Source organism: Zalophus californianus, chromosome 13 (assembly GCF_009762305.2).
Source record: "Zalophus californianus isolate mZalCal1 chromosome 13, mZalCal1.pri.v2, whole genome shotgun sequence".
NCBI lineage: Eukaryota > Metazoa > Chordata > Mammalia > Carnivora > Otariidae > Zalophus > Zalophus californianus.
Window position 1 is genome coordinate 17,979,720 of NC_045607.1, and position 22,280 is coordinate 18,001,999.

The following is a 22,280-nucleotide window of genomic DNA, read 5'->3' on the forward strand; positions in this document are numbered from 1 at the left end:
TTATCAAGAAAAAAATGAAAATAAAGAATAGGCTGGAAGTACATCGTTGAAGATAGCATCCAAAAGGCCGCATAGAGCTGGTACTGATACTTGTTTCAGTTTCCCGAAAACTGAAGTTTTTTTTTAACATGTAAGAATATTTTTAACATAATAAAACAATGAAGATAATAACTAAAAAAAAGAATATTTTTCAGTTTTTGTATATGCAAAATATAGATGTTTTTCAGGAGCTATTTGTGTAGAAGATTGGGCGTATATTAAATTCAACCTCATGCTACCATAGATCTTCTCATTTGAGGCCATGGGGTTCCCTTGCATATGAGTGTGTCCATAGGAGAGTCCTTTAGATTTCCCCGACAGACAGAAACCACACTGCTACATATTGAAGCATACAAGCTATTATATATTTTCATAATATAGAATTTTAAGGTATAGTAATCAACAGTGGCAAAATATTTCTGTCTTTGACATCATTTTTTGTGTGTGTGTGTGTGTGAGATCCAACCTGTAATTGAGACCAGAGAAAACAGTATGGAAAAACAAATCCACAAGAACAAGATAAAAATATCACGAACAGCAAAATATGTCTGAGTATTTAAAACCGTATAGAAAAAATAAATTAGATGAACAATTGTGTAAATATAAATTAAAAAAGATGACATTCTTAATAAATAAAGTTTACTATTTACAATTTTATATATTGCTGAAAGACTTAACTTAGATCCATAAAAACACATAAACAGGAAAAAAAATAAAACCCAAAATAGGAGCAGCAAATTTATGCGCGTGAGGTACAGAAAAAGGATTGGAATTGTGTTTTGTTTTTGGTGTTTAGATTTTTTTCTTTTTTTTTTTTTTTATAGTAGTAGGCCAGTAGAATTCTCATGAGAACAGATTGTAAGCACTTCAATGGAGAGTCATTTTTTGGTTGTTTCCAGAAGGTGCCAAACAGATTTCAACATCATAATAATTAGAAATACCCATAATAATTATAACAATAATAAAAAGGTATAATATGATACATAAATATGGAAGAGCAGTTTGTAATATGAATACATTTTCTCTAGACGAGATCACAGTTTTATTTTGTAAATATTACATTTAAGTATATATATACACACATATATGTACAACTATATATACATGTGCATATATATGTAAATTTATATTTATATATAATATCTTTATATAGATAGATATCTGCGGACAGGTTATTGATTATAGAGACCCAAGAAAGCAACTCAAGAATTGTTCAAAATTCTCCTCACTGACTGCTGGTGTATTAGTTTAAGAAGCCCCGAGTTGTTTGCACTCAGAATGCCATATCTTGTTTTAATGGAACACTTAATGTGGAATTTTAAGTCTGAGAAGGAGAAGAGATTTTAGTGACTCCCTTCCTCTGTGAAGTTGGAAATGGCCCATAAGTCTTGAATAGACCACACAGTAAACTGACTTTTTCACTGGAAGATGTAATTGGCTTTTAATAAAATTCTAGAACTGGTAAAGGCCAGAATAGGGGGAGAAAAATCCAGTTTGCCTATGAGTGAAATATTCCCAAATACAAGCCTCTCTCTTCAGGTGGATAATAAAATGCAGGAGCTCCAGCTTTATTCCTTGAAACATCTGATGAGCACTCCCTGTCTTGTGTAGATGGCCACTGGCCCGTGCATTCTTGAAAAAGTAACCCATGGACTTTGTGTCTCTCACAGACTGCCACAGCCCCTTTAGAACCTCAGGGCCTCACCATCCCCTGCCATCCCACTGTGAGGTAGGTAAGTAATATCATCCCCATTTTGCAGCTGGAGAAACTGAGGCAAATGGAGAAGCTCTTTGTTGACTTGTTCAAGATCACTAGCCAACTGCAGCCTGGCGTCAAGAATTCCAGGTTCTTTCTTTAGAGACATAACTCCTCTCCTGGCTATCATTACAGTTCTTTTAAAGATCAATTGGTAGGAATTTGGCAAAACTTGAATAAGTTAAAAAGAACAGGCTTTTATTCCTTTGCTACTTAGTTTTTATGTTTGCTGTTTTGCTTGGTTTGTTTTTGTGTCGTTTCTCAAAAACCAGGGGAATTACCTGTCTGGTCATGTAGCAGCTTTTTAGGAAAGTGGACTGTGCAGTGTGATTCTAAGTGCAGTCTTTAGAAAGCCCAGTGCTCTACTGGTAAATACAAACATTTTATAAAGTGAAAAGCACAACACACTATGTCCCCTTAATATCAGGTAAAACCAATTTCAAGCCCTCCCCACTCCCTACTAACACCGATTGCCACCAAACATATAGACAAAATGCTCCCCCAACAACAACAAATCAAGGGGGAAGATGCCTTATTTCCTGGACCCTATCACAATGTACAGAAAATAACAGCATTATAAAATCCCGCTTTATGTCTCCTTCTAGGGAAATTTTTATGCTTGTGTCTACCTACTCAGCCTGTAGAATAAATAGTTCCCTTTAGCAAGCACAAAAATAGTTTTGTTTTTTTTTAATTCTTAGTTTTAATCATGCATTTTTATTTCCTTTTCATCTCTTTGTCTTCTATCAATCTCTATCTGTACAGATTTGTTACCATCAATTTCTCCTTTTTATTTTCCCATTTGAAGTAGTTCCAGAAAACACACACACACACACACACACACACACACACACACACACACACGCCACAAAAACCTCAAACTGTTAACTTGGATTTATGGTTTTCTTTCTTCCTTTCCTCCTTCCTTTTTCTTTCTTTCTTTCTTTTTCTTTTTAAAACACAGGTAAGACCTATAACAAATTGACAGTTACAACCAAGTCAAATTGAACCTGGAAGGGAGGTAGCTGAAATCTGTCTCAAAGAATTATTTTCAACAAATAGCATGTAAGCATGGGCCAAGGTGGAAAAAAGACCAAGAGAACTGTCTAGGCAGTAACTCAACATGCTGAAGCCAGGAGTAGCAGCCGATACCCTTCATCTTCAAAGCCCTGCTATTTATGACCATTGATCGCTCCCTTTCTTAACACCCTAATTCAGCCACCAAAATGGACTTGCCAGGGCCTGTCTTCCCTTAAGAGGTGGTTGGCACAGAATATGGGGGTAATACAAGTCCTCTGGGCATGCAGTTAGGGTTGTGGCTCGGAACGGCTCCCCAAAACAGGGTTTGGAGAACCGTCTTCCTCATCTTTTCTTTCTTGCTGCCAACAGGCTAATACTTCTTCAGACCCAGAACCCCCAACTGCTTTAGGGCCCCTGAGCTGCTGATAGACAACAGGGCTTCACATCTGCCTCCTTGTGAGTACTCCATGATCCTAAACAGGAGATAATCGAAGGGATACGACAATGAGTTTATTCCCAGAAAGAAAACGAAGCCAGAAATCAGTGCATTGCATGAATAGAATGGAGTCTCTTTCACTAAGTTTTGAGAAGGGCCTTCCATGTGGGCATGAGGCTGGCCATCCGTCAAGTAGCCTGTCTTGCCTAATATCCTTGGCAAATATGAATTTATGAGTAACAGGTTTAAATGACAGTCAGGAGGAGACTGGGTGGCTCCTTGCTCGACTCAATCTGTGGGTCTGAAGATAGAAGTCAGCCTCTAGGAAGCTTTGCTCAGCTGGAGAGTGTGGGCACAGACTGGGTGAGGGTGAAGGCAGAAAGGATGAGAGTCAACTGAAGGGAAGCTGGTGAGGTTTTTCTGTGGTTCCTGCAACCCCAGTATCAGTGATGGCGTCTTTGGGTCTCCAAGGCCTTTTGCACTACTGATTGGTATGACAGAGCAACTGGGAGGGCCCACACGGTTACCTTTCTTAGTTCGTATCTTGTCAGCTAACCACACACGTTGGTAACTCAGCTAGGGCAAGAGAGGGCTTTACTAGCTGGCAAGAGTTCTAAGGTACTGGAAGGAGTACAAAATGGGATCAGTTCTTCCATTTTTATGATTATTTTGCTAAGGATTGGCCCTGGTAACTATAGAAAGTGCTCTGGATAGAAATGAGATATGAGTGTGTAAAAGAAGGAAACATAAAGGACTTGAGCCTGTCCTTACCCATGGTGGCAGCTTCTCCATTTTGGAACCTAATCTCAGGGTTTGGAATATGGTACGAGCCACAAAAATCTAAGCTCTGCATCCTAATTTGTGGGCACCTGTGCAAAAAGCACTTTGGTATGTTGGCTTCTCAAGTGTTCTTGGTCGGCAGGTAATCGCTGTTGGGAGTAAGGTAGTAAGAAGGTTCCTGAAGTTATTTTTGGTCCCCATAGGGAAAAAGGACTATGACTGATGAACAGCGCTTGCCTCAGGTGCAGGAATGAGGAGGGTCAGCATGTATGCCTGGGGTCTCCCATTCCTATGCTAGGCTTTGTTTTTGTTGGTTGTTTTCACTAGATTTGAGATGACTTGATTTATAGCAGTCTTTATATGATACCCTCCCATTGCTTCACTGTCTCAGTCCAGGTCTCAGAAATTATGTCCAGCTTGACCATTCTCTCTACCTCATTCTGTGTTAATTTCTTTCCATATTAATTCAAAAGGAGTGGACAAGTAACTGGTGGAACACAGGCAAAGAGGAGCCCAATGAGGTAGGGCCTTCCACGTGCGTTGGACTACCTTCCTCTTAAGTTTTGGAGGCTAAACATGGGAAAGAGGGAAGGATTCACCAACCACAGGTCTGGATGGGAGTCCTGGTAGATGGAAGATGATGTGGAAAACATGATGACCATGTTGGGTTGTTGGGGACTGAGTCTGTGAACTCTCGGGCTTCTCTCTGATGGCCCTCGAGAACATAGTTTAGATGGATCATGCCCAAGATGATTCTCTGTCCTAGAATTATAGCTGCTCAGGGCCACAGCAAGGTCCTCAGCACCAAAGCCTGACCTAGCCGGGAGGGCCAGAAAAGCCTGGATGAGGCTAATAACTCAAGAGTCCCCACTATCCTGGCAGTCTCTGGATGGCCCCAACATCACAGACATTTAACACTGGTCCACTTGATTACAAAATCTAACACTGGCTCAGACATTCTGGACTCTCAGTGAGGGTTTCAGCATCTCCAGTCCCTCTACTCCCTTCCAGGATGAGAAGCCCACCCATGGGGGATTTAACTTCTCACCATGTAGGCCAATGAGGAATTTTCTCTTGCAGAAGGGCTAAGAAGTGAGGAGCTGTGGAAAAATGTGGGTCACTTTTAAGGCAGACTGTTTGGTTGTGTGGGGTTTTTCCTAACCTAGTCCTACCATCTTGGGGGTACTCAATGTATAGGATAGAGCAGCAGGAAAAGTAGCAGCGAATGTGGTCCCAAGGCAAGATTTGGGGAATGGGTGGGTTCTGGAGGGATATTATGGCCTCAAGCAGGGGGCTGTTATAATACCTTGACACTGCAACCCTATGCCATTTCCAGCTTAGCCGCAAACCCTGGAGTTGGGGTAAAATCCCCCATGGCAGCAGAAGAATTTGGGGGCTTTGCGTACCTTGGATTCTTTACCTCGTCCTGGGTCCTACTTCCTTAGAAGGTAGGTGATCAGAGACCATTCACTTCTAATCCCAAAGGACTGCACGATTGTGCATGCCCTACATGTTCCAAGCCTCAGAGTGCAAGCTATCTTGACATCTCAACACTTGGCCTTGGCAGTTTCTGCAACTCTCTTTCTCCCAAGGACAGTATTGGCTAGGAGCTTGGGAAAGGAAAGACTGAGTGTGTTCCAGTTTCTCTCTGCTCAGTCTCCCAAACTGTCCTCACGCAGATGTTTGTTTGGGTGTGTATGCATGCATGTGTACTAACCACATATGTGCACACTCCTAAATATAGAACATGTTTCTTGTTGTGGTTGTGTAACAAATGAGAATTTTAGGCTCTGGGACTGCACACTCATCTTTGCAATCCATCTAAGACTTTGGGATGGGATTCCATTCCATCATCCAGCGTGGTGAGACTTGGCTCATGCGCCCCTACTGTAAGTCCTTCCTGGGTGAAATTAAAGGCAGACCGGTTGGGTGCTAAGGATCCCTGGTGTGGGGAGGCCATTCCGTTGAGCAGCTGACTGTGAAATCAATACCAAAGGGATGCGAGTCCTGGTGCTGGGAATTCTTTGTCAACTCCTTGTCCTTCCTTAGCCATGGCTGTATCCCCGGAGGTCCTTACGGCTGTGTTCTTGGGCCTGGGGGTCCCGACAAGCACAGTCACCTTGTAGGTCACAGGACATAGGGAAGGGGGTGACCTGCAGAGAGAGAGAAAGAAGAGGTGAGCCAGGTGGTTGGGTCTGATGCAGTAATTTTCAGAGAAGCAGTGCTGAGCAGGAGGACAATGACTGGATTGGGGGGTGGGTGTCGGCAGCAGATTCAAGTTTAATAAGTCCTTCCTCTGCTTCTTGCTAGCCATGTCATAACTTTTATCACAATCATTAGAATAGCAACTTTCATTTTTGAGGGCATTTATGATGGGTCAGGCTACTCTGTAAGATAAATACTAGGACAATCACCCTTTTACAGACAGGGAAACTGAGGCTCTCTGAAAGGGGCAGGCATTTGCCCAAAGTAACAGATGACGGACATGGTATTTAAAATAGGCAAGCTACTTCTGAGCCTCAGGTGCCCAGCTGTACAACTGGTATCTACCAGCCCCACCTTGCCCTGGGAACTCTAACGGCTGAAGGAAATCATGGGTGAAAAGTGTAATGTACTGTACCAGAGCTGGTTGATAAGACTGGCACAATGGAATACTTAACTTATAGGGCCGTTGTGGTGGTCAAGTGAAAGAAAGTACATGAAAGTATCTTTTTTTTTTAAACTTTTTTTTTTAAGATTTTATTTATTTATTTGAGAGAGAGAGAATGAGAGATAGAGAGCATGAGAGGGAAGAGGGTCAGAGGGAGAAGCAGACTCCCCGCTGAGCAGGGAGCCCGATGTGGGACTCGATCCCGGGACTCCAGGATCATGACCTGAGCCGAAGGCAGCCGCCCAACCAACTGAGCCACCCAGGCGCGTATCTTTTAAGACAGACATATGCTGGGAATTTTGATTTGGGGAGGCAAGGATGAAAACAACAAGAGCATGTCCCAGCAAGCTCAGACCGCTTTCCAGGGGGCCTGAGCTCTTGGTGGGGGACATTTCACACAGAGATTTTGCATAAGGTTTGGTTTTAAGGCTCTCAGGAGCAGATTTTGAATAAGAAAGGATGAGAGGTATACAATGTGGTTATCCACATATATTATGAAAGCTGGGAAAAATTTTTAAACATGTTTTAAGTGGGGGAGGGGCGCCTGGGTGGCTCAGTCGTTTGAGCATCTGACTCTTGATTCCTGCGCAGGTCATGATCTCAGGATCCAGCCCCGAGCTGGGTGTGGGTCTGTTTGAGATTCTCCCTCTGCCTCTCCCCCCTCTCAAGCATATGCATTCTCTCTAAGGAAAACAATCATGGGGGAGAAGCCTGAATTTTGGTCCCCGTCCATCCCTTCATACGCTCTGTGACCTTGAGCTGGCTTTCCTTTCTAGAAACTGAAAGAGCAAATGTCTTCTTCATTCAGCAGATGATCTTTCCAAAGAGCACAGTGCAGTCCCTGCTTGAGCCCCAGCCTGAGCTAACGCAAGTGGATTTCAGATTGCACCTCATTGCATCATGATATTTGCATATAACTTTTCCCAGAGGGTCCCCATCTGCGCAGATGGATTTAATGACCTCATTCGCCTCCTGCCTAGGCAGGGTCTCCAAGTGCTCACACCGTCTCAGAGAACATCTTTGTCCTCCTAGCTTGTGGACTCATTCTCTGTATCAAACTCTTCTCTCTGCCTCTTGGCCTTCTGTCCTTCCTTTACTCCCTCCCTCTCAACCTCTCTCCCTCCTGCAATTTTGCAACGATTTAAAAAGGAAGATTGAAGTATAAGCCCCAGCTCTCTCACCTACTCCTGTGACCTTGAGCATGTGAGGACTTCTGTGAGCCTCAGTTAATTCATTCATTAAATGGGAATAATGAAAGCATATACCTCCTGAGGTTGTGATGAAGGATAAGGGAATAGACGAAAGCCATGTAATGCACAGTTCTTGGCATATGCTCCGCACATAGGTCAATCAAATGACAGATATCTATCTCCTCATCTCTCTCCCTCAGTGAGGCAGGAACCACGTCAGTCTTATTCATTCTTGTTTTCTCAGGGCCTGAGCCATCGAATGGAATGAATGTCTGTTCATTTCTCCATCTCTTACTGACCCTTTCATTATATTCATGACTAGCACAACTCCGTCTTTCTTTTCAACTTAAATTCATAAGGCGTTCCCAAGAACGGGAAGCATTCTCACAGATTGTCCTGCTTACAACTACTTTACTTCCTGGTCATCCTGCCTTTGTGGAGGCTGTGCCTTCTAATCTAGAGTATTCTTCTACAACCTCCGTATCTCTAAGAGAAGCAGAGAATGTTAGAATTGGAAGAGACAGAGAGGGAAATCTCCAAGGGGGGGCTCTGATGGCAGAGCCAAGTCCAAAGTTAATAACTGAGGTCAAGTGGGGAGAGTACCATTGTGGGAGCCAGGAGGCCTGGACTGGCATCCTTGCTTGACTCATAGTCACTAAACACTTTTGGGAAAATCTCTTCACTGTCCTGACCCTTCGTGTCTACATCTATAAAAGGGTGATTTTTAAAAACACTGTATTTCGTATGGTTGTGAAGATCAAACAAGAATACCCAGAAGCCCCAGCACGTGGTCTAACACTCAGGAGATGCTTGATGCTGAATACATATGTGCTGAATCAAATTTCCCACCAGCTCACATTTCACCATCTGTCATACCTTTGCTGCCTGTCGTCCCTCTCTCCTACCTCCCTGACTTCGGCAGCTTCTTTGTCCTCAACTCAACCCATTCCTTTATCTGTTCTCTTCTCCTGCCCACATTCTAACATTAAAATGATCCAGCTACCTCTAACGTCCTGTGCACAATTCTCTCCATCTCTGTGACCCATTAGAGGTAATTTCACATCTGATTTAGTGCTCATGCTTTCTGCTGCACCTCACATAGGCGAAAATTGAACAGACTTCTTAGAATAAGACCCAAAGTCCTTAACCATGAGATCAAGGCCTTGCATGATTTGATCACACACACTTCTTGGACCTCTCCTGGTCCCCTTCTCCTCACTTTCTGTGGCTTGTTTACTTCTTGGTTCCTCAAATACTCCAAGTGTTTTCCTACTTTTTTTTTTTTTTTTTGCCCATAATCAAAACTTTTTTGAAAAACTGACACCAAAATAGATCACTGTTGTACACCTTACAAAAGTAAAACATAATTCTTTGGTAGATTAACTGGAATTACTGAACTGATAAGGCTTTCTGTGATAGAACACCCATTCAGGAGGTTGTGTGGATCATTAATGTTGCTTTCTTCTACATGAACACTCTTCTGTGAGTCTGGCCTTTCCTCTGTTGGCTGGCACAACACTGTTGAACAGCCTACACAGAGAACCCCCACCCGAGCAAGTCTCCAGCCATTAACGTTCCTCTGCCCTCGCTCCTCTTTCCTGGCTGGCTTTTCTTCCACTCTTTAGGTCTCATCTCAGGTGTCACCTCCTCCCTCATTGGTCTGACCAGAGATGGTACCATCACCTGTGTTCCATATCACAGCATCCTACGTAAGCCCTTCTTGTGCTGAAATGCTCTGAACTTGTATGCCAGCTCAGTCTGGGCAGGGAGCCTGTCTGTTGTTGACCTAGGCCTTTATATATCACATAACAGGCCCTCAGTGGACTCATGAATGGAGGAACAAATGAATGCATGAATATATACCCAGATCCAAGGCAGGGAGCCTCTGCTCTTGCCCTCACTTACTACGTGACTAGGTACAGGTTACTTCCTTTCTCTGGGCTTCAGTTTCCTTACCTGTACATTAAGATTCAATTTTAATGGTCTCTACCTTCCCATCTGTCTGAAAAGCCTTCTCAGTCTGAGAAAAAAAGCAGAAGGCCAAAGCCCTGGCCAGAAAAGATGTAGGAATTTAGACTTTCTCCCACAAACCCTGTCTTGCACATTCCCCTTTCTGCCATCCCCAGGTCCTTCAGCTTCTCCAAAGTCATCAGCTGGGAGGGCTCCACCACCAGTTAGCTTCTCTGGCCAGTCTGGCCACCGTGGCTAAGTGGGTGTGGTATGACCATTTTCTTCCTTCCCCAAGTCAACCACGGCAATTTCAACATTTTCCCAGAGAAACATGTCTGGAAACTGAGGGAAGGAACCCTGATCAGAATACAACAAAGTCTAGAAGGTTTGGTCTCAGGAGGCAGATCTGGAGCCTTCCTATCTTCACTGCATGCTTGTGCATGCAGCTGCATCTACTGAGCCCTTGCTAGGAATTTAGGAGGCAGACAAGCCTGGGTTCAGGTGTGGGCTCCACATAGGCACTGCTTGACTTTTGGCAAGTCCTTGGCACCCTGGGGACTTCATCTTAACCATCTGTAAGGCAAGGGTCCTCAGAAAGACCTCACCAGATTCTGGTGAGGAGTCAATGAAGTAATGTCTCCAAACCAGCTCACGGAGATCCTAGTGCAGAGGAGATGTACAGCATCTTGTTTCCTCCGCCTCCCTGCCTCTGGCGTCTTAGCGAACTGCCTGTTCAGAGCCAGCCCTGGGGTCTCCTTTTGTCACAAGCTTCCTCCCTATTCAGGGGCCTACAAGTGGGAAAAGAAGGGTAGAGACTAGCAGCTCTAGCCACTTCCCAGGTGTTCCTCGGTCTGACTTGGAAGAGGCAGGTGCACAGCAGTGAACACCACTTTAACACACACACACACATACACACACACATACTTCCTGAGGGCCTTCCACGTGCCGGGTAATTCCTATCTCCTGGCTAGTCCACTCTGCACAACCCTGTGAGGCTACTGTTGTTAGCAACCCATCTTGCAGATGAGAAAATAGAGGTTTCAGAACATTTAGAACAAAGCAAACTTGCCCCGGGCCTCATTACCCATCAGTAACTAGATGACATAGGATTTGAAAGTCCACTCCAAACACCGAGAGCTTTTCAGCCAGCAAGAATAAGAAGGCTCCTCCTTCACAACCTGGCCAGGCTGACTGCTTTCTTTTTTTTTAAACAGCCAATAGCCTTTTATCCCTTTATTATGTGCCTGGCTGAATTAACCCAGTGTGCATTATCTCACTCACTCTTCCCAGCAACCCTAATAAGGTAGCTATTGTTACTAGCCCCATTTTACATCTTAAGAGGAAACTAAGATGCACAGAGATAAGTCACTTGGCTGGCAGGTGGCCTGCGATCTGCATCCTTGTTTGTAACCACTCCTTGGTACTGAGCCCCCCGCCCCAGGAGGCAGGCAGAGCAGGAGTCAAGGTCCCCTTTTGAAAGAGGAAGAAACTGAGACACCGAAAAAAGGGCCACATCCTGGTAAAGTCAGCTCTGAGCCCAATTCCCAGATTCCCTGATTCCCCAAGCAGCTTCCTACCTTCTCCCACAGATGGCCTCCCAAGAAAACCTACCACCCACAGTACAAATGCTGTGGTGGCCAGTTTACATTTGGGATTCCCAGCACCGTGTGGCTAGGCTACCCCATAAATGGCTTGGCCACCCACTCTAGGATTCTGTCAATAAGCCCAGGTCAATGACTAAAGGCCAGTATTCTCTCCTTTTTTTCCTCTGGGCTGGAGATGGTGCTCAGGCACAGGGGTTTCTCCTCTGGGTGAGTTGCCCAGGATAACACCTCCATCTGTGTATGTGTGAGAGAGCTGCTCAGGAATGCAGCCCAGGCAAATGCACCACAAGGCCCTGGCTGCAGGTCCTCTGACGCTGGCAGGGGCGGTATTCTGACTCAGACTCAACAGGGAGGTCACAAGCAGAGTGTGCAGTGTGGGGAGCAAGACACATCCTATGCCAAATGTCAGAAAGCCTTACCTGTCCACCCGCCCACTGTGGGAGCTTGGGCAAGTCACTTAACCACTCTTGAGTCCCAAGGACTTCATCGTGTTGATAGAAAGATTTAATGAGATCCAGTAGACCAAGGTGTGATGTCAAGTACAAGGACTCCCTGTGAGCTCCTTGGAGGTAGGGTAGATACATGCCTGGCACAGGGCATGGAAGAGTCCATGAATACAGAGGCCTGTATTCCAATTTAAATGTGGAAACAGTGCTCATGTGGAGGGTAAGGTGGAGAAAAGGGAATGAGATTTGGGTTTGATTCCTTGCCCTGTTGGTGACTTAGTGTATGTCCTTAGGCAAATTACTTTCCTTTGGGGGGGCTTCAGTTTCTCTGTAAAACGGAGGTAATACCAGTCCTGCCCATTGAAAGTATTTTAGGTAAAGTATAAAATTCATGTACAGCACTTAGCATGGTACATGGCATGTAATATATGCTCAGTAAATGGTGATGGATGATGAGGGTGACAGTGAGATCAGTGATGTTGGTGTTGATGGTGGTCATGATGTTGACAGTGGTTATGAGGATGATAATTTGGGGGGATAGAAGGGTCTGATCCCTTTGTAGGATCAAACTGAGTGTCTAATTCAGCCACATGAAAAAGTCAAAGCTACACCTCAAATAGAGAAAAATTATAACACTCCAGAAGCCAGTGATTTTTGGGACAAGGAGGAATTAGTGTAGTCTGTTTAGTCATCTTCCTGTTGTCTTTTACTAATCTTCCAAGCTAAACATGTCTAGCCCCTCTTCCAGGAAGCCTTCTAGGATCCTCTAGACTAGTTCAGTGATTAGAATCATTGAACACTCCTACGCCGTGTGGATAAGATTCAGATTCTCTGGCTTGGTTTTAAAAGTCTGCTCAAGGCTCATTTTCTTCTTACTACTTACATCCCCTCTCATTCTGTGCTCTGGCCACACTCAGGGAATTGTGGTTTCCTTAATATGCTTCCTTATGTCTGGGCCTTTGCACAGACTGTGCCCTCTGCCAGAAACACTCTTTTCTCTCGCATCCTAATCTCTGGTCCTCCACCCCCTACTCCTTTTACCTAGCTAAGACCTACTATGCCTTTCATGCCTCACCTTTGGTGTTTCCTTCTCCAGGAAGCTTTGTTGACTCTCCTCACTGGCTCTGTCTCTGTCAGCACTTAATATACTCTAACTATGTGGCCACTAGTCCACAAGACATGAACTCAGCATGGTTGGGACCAGGTCCATCTTGCTCATGGCCTAGAACAGTATCTGTCCCATAGCAGGTGCTCAACAGTGGGGAACACTGGAACTATCGATACATCGCTGAACAAACAGATGCACGTTCTTGACTTCACGAAATTTTCATTTGATCAGCAAGATGAAATAATAAATACATTTTATAGCATGTGCCAAGGTGGTCAGGGTTATGAAAGAAAGAAAAGTGGAATCCAAAGCAAATAGGTGCGTGAGTGCCGGGGGTAATGTAAGGTGGGTGGTCAGGATGGAGCTCATTGAGAACCTGACACTTGGGCAAAGCCTTGGAGGAGGTGAGAGGGAGTGAATCATGTGGATGAATGGAGAAGAATGTTCTTGGCTAAGGGAGGAGCCAGTGACAAAGTCTGTAAGGTAGGAGGACACCTGGCTGGACAGCTGGAGTTAAGTGAGGGAAGGTTCTGATAGTAGGGGGTAAGGTCAGAGAAGTAATGGAGGTAGGCAGAGCACATAGGGCCTTATAGGTCATTGGGAGGCCTGGTTTTTATTCTGAGAAAAATGGGGAGACACTTTAAGGGCTTTGCATAGAGGTGTGATACCACAAGACTTGTTTTAGGAAGACCATTCTGTTTGCTAATTTGAGATTTAAGAGCCATTGATGGACATCACCAACTCTACAGCCCAATACCCAACCCTTCAGCATGGACCACCCAGCAGCATAGAAGGCTGCTGTCCATCTAAGGATTTTTAGAATGACTAGACTCCTTAGACCAATGGGCTATGTTTGGATATAATGTCCTTCCCTACAAAACCACGTTTTCACTTAGATTTAGCAAATAAATATTACAACCCTACACTTAATGTCATCAGTTAGGCATGCCGTCCTGTGCTGAGACGTTTCTGGGATTAATTTCTTCCTAATCTTTACTGGTCTCTGCCCCAAATAGCCTTCAGGTTCTCACCAATGGCCAATTCCCTCAGGAAGCCAGATGGAGAATCCTTAGACATGAACATCATCCAAGTGTCAAGAAATAAAAACCAAAGGTGAGCCTGGCCTGCCCAGGGTCACAGAAGTAAGTCACAGAACTGGGACTACACCCCAACTTCCCAGACATCTTCCAGAATCAGTCTCTTAGCAGCTGTCTAAAACATGACCATAAGTAGTGTTTCAGGCCACCACGCCTTACAAAACCTTGCTATGTTGAATAAGTTAAGGCTGTTTCCCCTTCTTCCTTTAAACGTCCAACACATGCTTCCTTAGGATGATTCCAATTATAAATTAATTTTTTCTGTTGTTATGAGGGTAAATTATTGAAGCAACCATTCTGGAAATCTCTGTATTCGAGACTCCTCAAGGCTCCAACAGGAAAATAATAAACTGACACACTGAGAAGCTGAGTCCCACCCCTTCCTGTCTGCCTCGCACTGCAGACAGGTGTCTGGATGGGAAAATGGTCACCGCTGTCAGACTGAGTTTCCTGTACTATCTTGCTCTTGTCTGCCAGCCGAGCCCAGGTCACCCCACAAGGCAGATGTGGGGAACAGCTGGCGTCTGGACAGACCAACAAGGGGAGGAAGGATGAAGGGAGCAGACAGACATCATTCTGGGCCAAGTGACCAGGAGGCCTGAGCCCTGGAGACTGGGAAGAGGTTAAGTTAGAGAGTTCGCTAGAAGGACATCTGGGAGAAGATGCTGTGTGCTTACCCCTTGGCCTTGAGTTCAGACCCGGGACTCCTGTCCAGGTGCACTAGGAAGGAAGAAGACCACCCACCAGGGGAAGGGTAAAATGCCTGGGCAAGATGCAAGCTCATTACGACTAGATGTTCAGAATAGGGGTTAGAGGCAACTGCCTCGTGACTTAGGCTCACGAGGTTTCCCTCTCAGCTCTACCACTTGCTGGCCATGGGACCTCAGCCCTTCTCAGCCTCAGCTGCCTTGTCTATAAAATGAAGCTAACAGGACAGCACCTACAATAGGGTGACGGAGTGCGGAAAAGAGACGGCACATGCAAAAGCAGTTACCACTGTGCAGGGCACATCGTAAGCCCTCCATAAGTAGTAGTGACTATTATTCGGAGCCAGGAAATCCTAAATCCTGCACTCAGCTCTGTCACCTCCTACAAGGGAGTTCACCTCTCTGAGCCTCCACTGCGTCTACCTTGTCCGGTTTTTCCTGGGGTCTCAAGGTGAGACAAGAGGCACAGAGACTCTAAACCATGGCCAGACACATAGTATGTGCTCCATTAATGACATTACCGTCACTGTGGAAGGTGCATGTAGCAGATCTGCCCTACCTGTGAGCTTCTGAGTGCCAGGCTGTGTGCTTGTAGGCAGGGAACTCCCCACGATGGGTGCCTAGGGCCAAGAGTTCAGCTAGGAACTGACCAGGACCAGCGGTACGGAGCAGGGAGTGAGAGGGCGGAAGCCAGCCCCTGGCCCCTCTCCTGCTGTAAAAGGCTCTCTGCTGGGGAAGCTGGAGACAGAAACCAGGACTTTTTTCCACTCAGAGGAAACTGCTGTCTGGGATGTCAGGGATGGCTGGCAAGGCTGGGAGCCTCAACCATTCCCCACCCTGTCTTTGCTGCTGGGAAAAGCTGCTTTCATCTTGGCCAAGGCGAGGGGTCCCCCATCCAAGGTTCCCTGGCAGTCGGGGTTCACGGTGAATTGTCTCCAACCAGAACTGGGAGGGTTAGGCCCAGGCACACTGAGGACTGGGCCCCATGCACAAGAAAGAGCTGGGCTCATGTGTCAGGCAGGCCTGGGCTCGAATCTGGGCCTCGGCACTTGTGGCCAAGTGAACTCAAGCACATCCTGCAAGTGCTCTGAGCCCAAACTGGTTCGCCTGGGCAACTGGGCTAACAGAGACCTGTCAGAGTTGCCACGGGGATTCAAGAAGGTGATGGAGGACACGTGTCTGGCAGGATGTCTGACAGTTGCGGCGGTTCACTTAGGGGTGCCTTTTTCATTCTCTATTTCTCTACCTGCTGTCTCGATAAACCAGTCTATGGCAGGAAGTGGAGTTGGGCGTATACAAGAGAGAGTGTTAAAGCATTCGAGAAGCTGGAAGTTATTTACCAGTTAAACTGGGGAATTTAAATAGTAGGAAGTACGAGTTTAATTTGAGATCCCTTTCTCCTCCAGAAGTCAGACTCCCAAGCATCTCAAATCCGAAGAAAACCCCAAACACTGTGAATAAGGAACTATGGCAAAGCCATCTGCACCAGAAGAGAAGGCAGCAGGCTCTGTCATCCGCACTTCCCACATAGTGCTTCCAGGCCTCTCCATCCTGTCTTCAACCACCACTCACCTTCTCCAGGAAAGCTACTCACTCTTTGGGTCTCAGTGTAGACATCGCTTCCTCAGGGAAGCCTTCCCCGACTTCACACTGGTCTCCATAAGATCCTGCTCCTTTCCTTTGCTGCCCTTTGACAAAGGTACTACAATGCCTGGTTGGATACCTGGCTCCCCTAACAGGCCTCGAGCTTTGCAAGGGCAGGGGCCAGTCTGTCCAGACTCTGCCCAGGGCACACAGCTCGGTACAGTGCTGAGCCCTCCCAGATGCTCAAGGAACATGCATCTCACTCAACGAAGGAAGCTTGGCCGTCTGCATTCTGCAGCCTCAGCCGACAAGAAGGATCATCAATTTAAAGTGGAAGGGATCTCTTAACCCAGAAAGCCAAAATTACATGTATAATGTGGGTAGAAAAGGAAAGGAAAAAAAAAAAAAAAAAAACTAGGAAGCATATTCAGAACTAGCAAAGAACTGACTCTGGGTCCCTTACTACAGAGGCAGCACCTAAGGGTTCTGACATCTGAAATTGTTGTAACTGAACCCAGTATGAACAGAGTGTCAAAATGGCCATTTGGTGTACATGTATATTTTTTCAAGTGACTGTAATCATTTGGAATCTGCACCTGAACCTCAATCTCATGACTTCATGTTCCTACCATGCACTCTGTAGAAACAGCAATCCATTTAAGGAAGTCTCCCAATAAAAATAAATTAGGGTTTTTTTTAATGTTTTTGTATATAAATTATAGTTGGTAGGAAAATTCTTCTAATCGGAGCTGCTCTTGCACTGATGGTGTCACATGAATACTGTGTCATAATTCTACCCAAACTTCTATTTAAAACACAAACTTCATTGTCCATTCACTTTTGAAAATGGTGGACTCCACCAAGTCAAATCGACACTATTGTAATCTGTATGCACTTGGCACCAGGCGTCAAGAGCCTTATAAATACTCACACCTTTTATCCTAGTCATTTCGGTTCTAAAAGGCAATTGTAAAGGAACAGAACTGGAGAAATATTTATCTGCAAAGATATTCACGAGCCTCATTATTTATCATTGTGAGAAACTGAAGTAACCCAAGAGTGAAAAAGAACAGCCTGAGGTGAACAGCCTGTATCATAAACTATGATACATCACAACCCTCTAATAAATAATAATAGAGCAAAAACGACAGCTGGAAAGTTCATAATAATATCAGATCATTCTTATGTATCAGATTTCCTGGGCTAAGTCAAAACAGAACAAAACAGGATCCCACACTAGAATGTCAGTGAGATATACACAGGCACAAATACCCACACACTTAAACACACAGTAAAATACGGCAGAAGGAAGAGCAACGGCTATTTCCGGGTTGTAAGATGAGCAGTGATTCTGTTGTTTTCTTCTGCTTTCTGGATTTTCCGAAAAGTAGATGTATTGTTTCATATTGGGAGAAAAATAAAATTCATCAGTAGGAAATGAATTTTATTCTACTGTATTTGAGCAGAAAGTATTGACCTTCAGTGTTGAAAAAAAAAAAAAAAGGAGGGGGTGGGCATGCTGAAGTGTTGCCCATACAAGACTCGCTGACCCCAGAGAACCTCAGCAGCCCTGGTCATCTATCCAAAGATGCAGTTTGAGTGTGTTCTTTTGGGTCTTGCCCTATTCATCCCCACATTCTAGGGTCAGAGCATCTTTCTTAAAAGGAACTAATTCTTTTAAGGATGATGCGATATAAAGGTACTTGGATAGCAAGCCAGAAACCTTGCTCTGTTTCTCTCACTCACTCTGCCACCGCGGCCAAATCATTTCTCCTGTATGGGCCTCAGTGCCCCCATTAGGAAATGAGAAGTTTGGACCAGATAATCACTGATAGCACTTCTACCAAGACTGACTATGACCGGTCTTGGGAACACTGTTCCCCCTTCTTTAGAGAGAGATTAGCTCAAACAATTTTTCAGCTCAGATTGTAGATGAGTACAAAACCAGAAATAGCTCCCTGTTAACTCATTCATCACCAGAGCACTCCTCAACCCAGATTGCCCAGTCTGACCACCTCTCCCCTAGCTCTCGGCTGGGGTCCCAGCCCTCATCAGTAAGAAAGTGGGGTGGCCACTCTTCTGTGAGTGGTGGGTATGCATCACAGTCAAATGTTCCAGTTTTACTCGAGACACTAGAATCACTCCTGTCGCACCCTAATCTGCAAAGGAAGAAAATCACAACCAAGACCACTCCCCCTAATTTTACAAGTGTGAAAAACCAAAGAAATTATAAAATAATCAAAGGCTATGACTTACCTTGGTAAGAATGTCCCATCTTCTCTCTGCCCCTAGATTTTAGACATACTCCCGAAAAATGCAAGTTCCCTCTAGGATTTTACAAGCTAGTCTCTTGCCCCAGAAACTCTTTTTCCTGGCCACCTCCCCAATCCTTCTTCTTATCCCTTAAGTTTCGGTGTCAGTGCTGATCCCCGGTAGAGCCTTTTTCCAACCCCTGGCCTGGGCGCTCACGGTGCTCTATCCTCTCCTTCTAGAAGTATTGATTACACTTGTATTTGTCTGCTTCCATACCTGTCTCCAAGCGTTGAGGGTAAGGAACCACATCTGCAAAGATCATTCACGAGCCTGCCCACCCAGCTCAGGGCCCAGCCCATAATATTAGTTCAACTACTGCCTCAAAGAATAAAAAATACAAAACAATGTAGCATAGCTTGTGGGCAGGGATGTCCAGCATGCAGGGTGCTCCTGGTTAGGAAGCTGGAGAGACCTGCAGGCGGCAGCTGCCCAGGGGGGCCTACCTTCTTGGTCTTCACCGTAGAGGCACAGCAGTCCCCACCATCGTAGTTGCAGAAGGCTCGGTTGTTGATGGCATCACAGTAATTGTCTCCCATGAAGGGCTGCAAGTGGGGAGAAAGGCAGAAGGAAGGTGGCCCATTAGCATCCAGGAGTGGGTGGGGCATGGCCCTGCCGTTGTTCAGCTATCTCTTATCCTTTTAAAAACCTCTGGAGACAGCCTACCTGGCCTCAAATGCCAACACCCCCTTGGACAAGTTATCACTTCTACCATTTGTAAAGACTTACCTAGCTAAGTTTTCCCCAACTCAACTGTGGTTCTGCTATTAGACAGGCTTCTAGGCTGGGATATGCAAAGCCACAGGATAGAGCACTTATATCTCTCTAAAGTAGGACTCATTTGACTTGAGGAAATGATGAGAAAATTTGAGCACCCTTCCCCTACTTTTTCCAGTAGTAGGTAGTTAAAAACATAATTTATAATACAGTATAAACTGAATGTAATCTGCCCAAGAACTGTCAAGATCAAACGTAAGAGTTCATAGGAATTTGGCACAATGGTCTGTGGGATCCCTGTCCTCTAGCATTGGAGTACAGATGTCCTTGATGTCACATGCTTTATGTGTTTGTTGTCTTTTTTGTTCTCCAAACAACATGTGAGGTAAGCACTGCTATTCCCACTTTTCAGATGAAGATTCTGAGGCTCAGAGCAAGAAAGGGACTCAGCCAAGATCAGCCTGGCAGGGCCAGAGCAGTGATTTAAATCTAAGTTGACGTCCTATTTTTTCTTTGCCATTCTAGTCTGTATCTAGCACATACTGATGTGTTGCTTTTCTTCCCTGTGTTCCTCCAGCTCTGTGGTGCCCCAAAGATGAGGAAAAGATGCAGAGTTAAATCATTACTGATCTGAATCCAGAGTAATCTTATGGGGAAGTCCGGAGTGTCTGCAGACCCCCTAATACTTTTTTGTCCCCATCCAAGGACTGAGCACACTGTTTTTTTCTAATGTCTGTTTATGAACCTGCAGCTGGTGTAAGACTGTGAGCTCACTGAACACATGGGCAATATCCAGCTCAATCTTTGTCTCCCTATCACCTAGTTTAATGCTGGGTACAACTTTGGCTTTTAGTGATGTTTTTCGAATTGCATATATTATATTGGCATAGTGGAAAGGCAGTTGTGAGGGGTTTAGAGAATCTGGGTTCTAGTCTAACAAACCTCAGCCAACTGGAGGGGTTACTTGGTGATTTTGGTTAAGTGGCTTTTCTTTTCTGGGCCTCAAGACTCCCAGTTGTGAAATAAAGAGGCAGGATTAGTCCGCTGGTTTCTCACAGCAATAAGCGTACCCCTCCACACATCAAAAGCAATACTGTGTGACCCTTTAATACAGAAGGCAGTTGAAAGTAAGACCTCTCTTATTAAAGTTCACATTGGGCTCTCTAATGCTCAGTGACTCACCAATGGGAAAGATATCATCAGTTGGCTAAGACCACTGCATCTCAGCACAACCCCTATGATCCAGTGGTCTTTCCTTCCCATCCTGTTACGGGGAGAACCAAGCTCACAAGGAGTCCCTCCCATGTGGCATCCCTGGCCTTTGCATCTCTGCTCCAAATTTGTCAAGGCTCTGTGCTCCCAACTCATGATGCCAGATCCCATTTCATCACTATCCTATTAGGGTCTAAAAAAATATCTTAGCAAGACAGAACCAAGAACAGGCAAGAGCTGTGCTCAGGTGTCCATGTGTACATGTGCATGGCTATGAACACAAGTGTGACTCTGACAGGTACTTGCCATAATGAACACACTATTACGTTCATATCCAAGCAGAGAGGCACAAACAACAAACAAAGGATAAGCCCTTGGCTTTGCTCTGTGCCTGAGGAGATCTGCCTGCGGGATCTGTTCTTTATGATCTTTCTTATATCATATAAAACAAAGTAAGGAAGGAAACCAATGACCCTTAGAATGAAAGAACTGGCTCGGTAAAAGGGAAAGAAAAAACTGGGAAAGAAGAGGAAGAAGAGAACAAAATAAATGAAACTTTTTTTTGGCCCCTGAAAAAAAATTTCCAGTCTCATCAGCAGCTACCCTGCAGCCACATCCGTGGCTCCATCCAGCCCTCTACGCATGCACCCTGTACTTAACCATATTTACTGAGTGCCTACTATATGTTATACATTGCACTAAAGACAAAGCTATAACAGTGAGTCAATATAGATGAAGCTCCTACTCCTCCAGAACTTATGCCTCAGTGAGGAGGCCGACTTTAATCCAATAATCACACATCTAACTGGCCAACTTCAACTCTGGTAAAGAGCGAGGGAGGACAGGTACCATGGGGCTGTTAAAGAGTAAAAGGACTAGACCTCATCAGGGAGCTCTGTGAAGGTGTCCCTTAGGAAATGACCTTTCAGCGGAGATCAGAAAGATGAGCGAGGGGTTAATTAGGAGAAGGTGGAGAAGGGAGAACGTCGAGAGAGAGCGAATAACATGTGAAAAGCTCTGGCACTTAAGAGATTTTTCCCAGCCCTGGTATTTCTCAGGGCTGCTGCTACCACTACTGTGTTCAGGCAAGCAGTTCAGCCTTCGAGGTCTAGCTCCAACCTCACCCCTCCAAGATGCCTTCTCTGGTACCCTCAGCACATCCTGGGCTTCCATAGCTGCTTGTACTTGATTTGGTTACAGCTCTTGGTACGTATTTTAGAATTCCTTCTTCAATTGTCTATCTCCTTCATGATACTGTGAGTTCCTGATGGACAGGACTGTGTGTCATCCATTTTTGTATCCAAGACTTCCTTGTGCCACAAAACATGTGGCGATTTGAGCAAAACTTCACCAAACCTTTGTTCCTTCAATGTTTATTCGGTAAAATGGTTCCGTTCTTCATGGATGGATATGTGGATGCATGGATGGACAAGGGGCAAGAAGACACCACACATCTGGACTCAGGAAGAGCATAGTTTTCACTTGACTAAGGTCACTGTGTTCCTAGAACCTAGGGTAGTGTCGGTGCCTAAGAGGCATCAGAGAAACTCTGATGCACGAGACAGTGAAGGGACACTTCAGACACAGCTTGGGGTAGAGGGCTCAGGAGTTCCCAAAACCTTTCCTCAATTGTTGCTACCTCTAGACATTCCAGGTGATGGCTCCTCCCTGGAC

General features: G+C 45.1%; 1 protein-coding gene across 1 annotated transcript in view; it reads right to left on the reverse strand.

Annotated features, from left to right (window-relative positions):
* Positions 1-672: 672 nt before the first annotated feature.
* The window catches only part of PAPPA (pappalysin 1), a 237,510-nt gene continuing 215,902 nt past the window's right edge, over positions 673-22,280 (reverse strand). Inside the window, exons 21-22 of the mRNA XM_027616550.1 lie at positions 19,124-19,222; positions 673-6,184 (exon numbers count right to left, since the gene is read on the reverse strand). Coding sequence (XP_027472351.1) covers positions 6,077-6,184; positions 19,124-19,222 — 207 coding nt within the window. The 3' untranslated portion in view covers positions 673-6,076. The remainder of the gene's footprint in view (positions 6,185-19,123; positions 19,223-22,280) is intronic.